At 43.0% G+C, this 4,949-nt stretch overlaps 1 protein-coding gene across 1 annotated transcript; it reads right to left on the bottom strand.

Annotated features, from left to right (window-relative positions):
- Positions 1–2,076: 2,076 nt before the first annotated feature.
- On the bottom strand, positions 2,077–4,516 carry LOC306789185 (aquaporin-1-like; the record flags this gene model as incomplete). Its single annotated transcript, XM_079285006.1, is given in 5 exon segments — positions 2,077–2,634; positions 2,948–3,028; positions 3,258–3,419; positions 4,080–4,447; positions 4,450–4,516. Coding segments are annotated over 5 exon segments (858 nt in total). The 3' UTR covers positions 2,077–2,454.
- Between the last annotated feature and the right edge of the window lie 433 nt (positions 4,517–4,949).

Raw genomic sequence — 4,949 nt, 5'->3', positions numbered from 1 at the left:
CCGTATGAGCAGCTCTACGGGCCTGCCAACTCTCCTGTCAGACAATATTTCATTTGCGGAAAAAACATCCTTATTCTTTTGGCACATGCGTATCTGATACTACTCTACTGTACATCTCATAAGCCCCACTTCCACCTTGACATTCTTAAAAATAAGGGTTACATATGGGTTCTTCCTGAAGGACTGGGTTTCCCTTTTTGAACAAAGTGGGTTTTTCAAATAAGAACCATTTTCATCCAAAGAACCATTTTTGGAAAACAGAGCTTTTTCTTGTTGAACGCAGGAGAGTTTGAAAATCCTCCCAGCCCAAACAGAGGGCATAAATAACATCAGGATCCCTGAGAGGATTTATTATTGTGGACTCTTATGAGAGCTGGACCTCAACCTAACTCAGGGATTATTGAATGAACAGAGAATTCAAGCGTGCAGAATGGGAAGCAAGTCAAGTATATAATCAACATGTATGCTGGTCTGTTAAGCAGAGTAACATGTTTCTTAGAACGTCAAAGGTTTCCCCTCTTTTTATTCGCTTGAAGTAATTGAAAACATAACATCATAATCATGCGGTGAATAAAAAGCTAATTTAAAATCATCTTCATAGTTTGGACTCATCTGTTAATCTCAAACAGTTATCTAGAGTCCAGGTTCAAAGCTTTCGTTGAGATGCCAGTCCCTGCTGCATGTGTGTCTGGGAGAAAAAGACTCCGGATGTTTTCCCCAAAAAAGTTTGATCACATCTTATTTCCTTGTCACATACCCCTCACTCACAGTAATATTGTTTTTCTTTAATTTCCTTTTCTTTGGTGCTCTTTGGCATCTGGGAGTAACCAGAACCAGGCTTTCGAATGATAACAGTGTTGTTTTTGTTCTCAAAATATCAAGCATCGCAGGTGACTTTTACGCAATGACTGTCACTGGGTTTGGGTTTGTGTCTCTGATCTCCGTTCTCTGCTTCTCGCCATGCCTACGCAAACGTCAACGTTTTATCTGTCACCTGAATTTGGTGATAAGACCTATTCTGAAAGCCAAGACTTCAAACCCAAAAATGACCAAAAAGAGGGATGTTGAGCTAGAGAGGCTATCCATCAATCAGCAGCAACAGCTGGGCGGTATAAGAAAACACAATGTTATTGGAACGATAGCCGAGTATCCAGGTCCAACATTTAGGCCAATGATTCCGACTGGACTACGTTTTTCTGTGCCTCCCCAACTTAAAATGTCACCAGACAAGAGTTCTCATTAACAATTTATGCTCATTAGGCATGGATCAGTAATTTGACCATATAAGTTGCCGGTGTATTCACAATTACAAATTCAGCTGCAGACGGTAGAGCGAGTCTCGGGCTGAACTCTGTTGTTTGTAAACACACACACGTTGAATCAACCTTTGACACCAGATAACGCTCATAACTCAGATTTAGTGCTTGTCTAATCTTTCCATGATCATTTAAATACCTATAATCAGCCTGGGTGTGATAGCAGGTTCTGATCCATATTTCATTTTTTTGTGGGTTGACCGTTTCTTTGTTTTGTTACTTCTTCAGCTCTACACATTTGTCTGACTTTCCGGTGAACAATTCTGCTCTCTCACGTTTAGATCACCTGACTAGAACATTGCTCATTATCTTTTGTTTAATTGTCCCGACATTGAGAAACACAGAAACTGAAACATGTTGGTCTATAAATAATGAATTCGATCATTTGGCTCAAGCGCTTCAGGAATGCAGACCTCTGTACACTGATTTGTTATCATACAAATCCAAGACTGCACTACGGGCAAACCTCAAGGCAGCACATGTTTGCCCTGGAGCCTAAAAGATTGATCTGGCAATGGATGAATCTGTATATTTTCATGTGGAAATATTCTGCAAAACACACGAACAAGTCTAATATACTGTGCTCTTATTACATTTACAAATACTTTATTCTGCAGTCAATAATGGTTTGTATGCCTGATTGCTTGGAGCTGATTGCATTGAGAAGAAACAATCTACAACATCAGATACCAAACATGTGTTCATATTTGGTATCTATATAACAAGAAAGCACATGGAGTACCAGCTGTTAACAACAAGTGTTTTATTTACTTAAAAAAGGGAGAAACTTTTCAAGAGTGCACACATAAAACATTATCCATCAGAAAAAGAAAAAAAAAGTGCTATAGACACAAAGGGTATACAAAAACATAAAATGGCTCATCATTAGAATACTGATATGGGAAAACATTTCAGCCCACTGTTCTGTCAAGACTCTCACATCGTCGACGTGTTTGCCGGAGCAGCTTATGTGTGGGGCTCGAACAAAGGAGTGAATTCTACGTCAGAGAGACATTAATTGACCCGTGTCCACAATCCTCATTGGCATTTCAAAACAGCACTATACACTAAATTCAAGAGTTTTTTTTTTTACAGAAGCATAAACATGTACAAAGAAAGTGGCTGTGGCTGTCTGGGACTATTTCGACGTCATCTCCACAGTTGCGTTGTCGTTGCCTCGGTTGACGTCATATTCGTCCACTGGGCCGCTGACCAGGACCTTCATGCGCTCAGGGAAGTCGTCGAATTTGGGGAACAGCAGGAAATCGTAAATGAGAGCTGCTGCTAAACCACCACACATTGGCCCCACCCAGTACACCTGCAATGGAAAACTCTGGATCAATCTCCGGATTGGCATTGGTTAATCTGTCACGTGCGGACACATCGCTATCACAGGAAGATAATACACATAAGATTCAAGTTCAAAAGGTTTACTTTTGTCGATGTGTCTGCCGGGCTAACTGTGAAACTATAGGAACGCTATAACTGATTAACTCGTGAGGGAGAATTCCCTGGTAATAGAATAATCCGTCTGTTATGGAGTTGAATTATTGAAGCTTGACATGTAATGTCCTTGCAGAAAAATGCGAGGCAGGCGTAAAAGAGCTTGTGTTCTTCCGTCTCTGACTTACCCAGTGGTTTGTGAAATCGCTCAGGATCAAAGCCGGGCCAAAGGAGCGAGCGGGATTGATGCCGCAGCCTGTGTAGCTGATCTGTAATGAACAACGAAGAGACAGCATAAGAGGATATCTTCAGCTACATGGTCTGGTGGTATAATGGAGTCAGGGGTGAGGGTTATTAGCTGCAACTAATGCATGAATCTCTTCCACTCCAAGAGCCCCTATCGTATCTGTTGCTTGTTTACATTGCTCAAACGCCCTGTGCATAATCCCAGATAATTATTATACTGCGTTGGAGACGGTTTTAAAAGGTGAAACTTACAGCTGCCAAGTGTCCCAGGCAGACCGAGAGGCCAATGGCCAAGGGTGCCGAGCCGGTGACATCACGCCGCCTTTTATCAGTGACTGCAATGACACACAGCACCAGCTGGAAGGTTGCCAGCAGCTCTATGCCTACGCCTTGGCTGGGAGTGACACCGTTGAGCTGCAAGAGTTAGAGAGGAATTCAAAAACAACAAGGGTTTGTCAGTTTGTGTCATTTAGCAGACGCTAGCGTCGCCCCGCAAGCCTGATTTGGCAGAGGCTCCAAAGTGGCACATTGTTTATTTTTTTTATCATTTCTGGCAAACCTGATCATTTCGATTCAGAATTATTTAGCTGTGGTACACCATGTATAGGGGCAGTACAGTTTCTCCACAGTGATATCATGCCTTGAAACACACAAGTTTTTTGATAAGAAGACAGTTGGTGTTACAGATAGGTCAAAGACAAGTGAAGCATTCTAGCATGCAAAAAAAAAACTCAACTAATTTACCAAAACAAGTGAGAATAAATGTCAAAGGGTTGACTTTGCATACTTTTATTGCAGATTCTTTCAGCAATTTGCAGTTTGGTGTGCTTCAATCATGTGTCATCACTATTCAATAATAAGCAATGACAGAATGTCCAAAGAACAACACAAACGGTGCCAAATCGAGTAGTCTAGGATTTCACTGGGAGGTACATTTTAGATCGTAAAGGCGCTTTCAATGCAGACTGCTGCATGACATTTCTTGGTGAGAGCGGGATGTTTTAGAGCTCCTGATTTTAAAATCACACAGTATCACATGTTCTGTCAACAGCAGTAATACCAAACTTTACTTACAGAGTTAAGCCCCAGTGCGTCAGTGGTATTTGGACGTGCCCCATACACAATGCCACTGGCCAGAGCTGAACCCAGCATCTGGGCCACAATGTACATGACCGCCTTGAACACGCTGATCTGGCAGCTGGCAAGCATCCCGAAGGTAACTGCAGGATTCAGGTGGGCTCCACTGATGTGGCCTAAACTCTGCGCCAGCGTGGCGATGGCCAGTCCAAAGGTCAGCGACACCTTCACCTCCTGGTCTGGGCCGGTGTTGTTCTTGTTCCCAATAGCTGCGGAGATACTCAGGTAAATGAAAAGGGTCATGCCGACCAGTTCGGCCAGAACGGCCCTCCAGAAGTCTTTGCTCTTGAGCTCTCTCATGGTGGTGGCAGGGCGGCTGTGGGTTCGAGCTCTGTAACGGCTGTGCACTCACAAACAACAGCAGCAGCCTGCATATATAGGGCCTGTGCTGATAATGGTCAGTGGGCGGGCTTTAAAAAAAAAAACGAGAGGGCCACACTGAATTAATGAGAAAACCAAAAGACTGGGCTCCCTCTTCCCTCCCTCTGCTCCCTCACCCTCCTTCCTCTTTTGCTTGTCCTCCAGCCCTCTCCCAGTTACCTCCCTGTACGCCACACTCTGGTCTTTGGACTTTTGTGAGTAATAGAACTGGGTCCTGAAATAGCTTTATCCAAAGATAAAGTTTCCACTCATTCAAGCATTTACAATTTCCGGAAATTATTTTTGCTTTAAATCCCGATGAATTATGAGTTTAATATGTTCTGTGTGCTTCATTTTTTAATTTTGCGTAATTGTGTCGTGCGCTCCCGAGGACTTATTCACACGAATCACTGACAGAACATAAGGGAGAGCGAGAGCGATTGCCAG

Source organism: Melanostigma gelatinosum (genome assembly GCF_949748355.1).
Source record: "Melanostigma gelatinosum genome assembly, chromosome: 15".
In the NCBI taxonomy this organism is placed as follows: domain Eukaryota; kingdom Metazoa; phylum Chordata; class Actinopteri; order Perciformes; family Zoarcidae; genus Melanostigma; species Melanostigma gelatinosum.
Note: the sequence above shows the minus strand (reverse complement) of the source record. Positions and strands in the feature narration are given on the sequence as shown.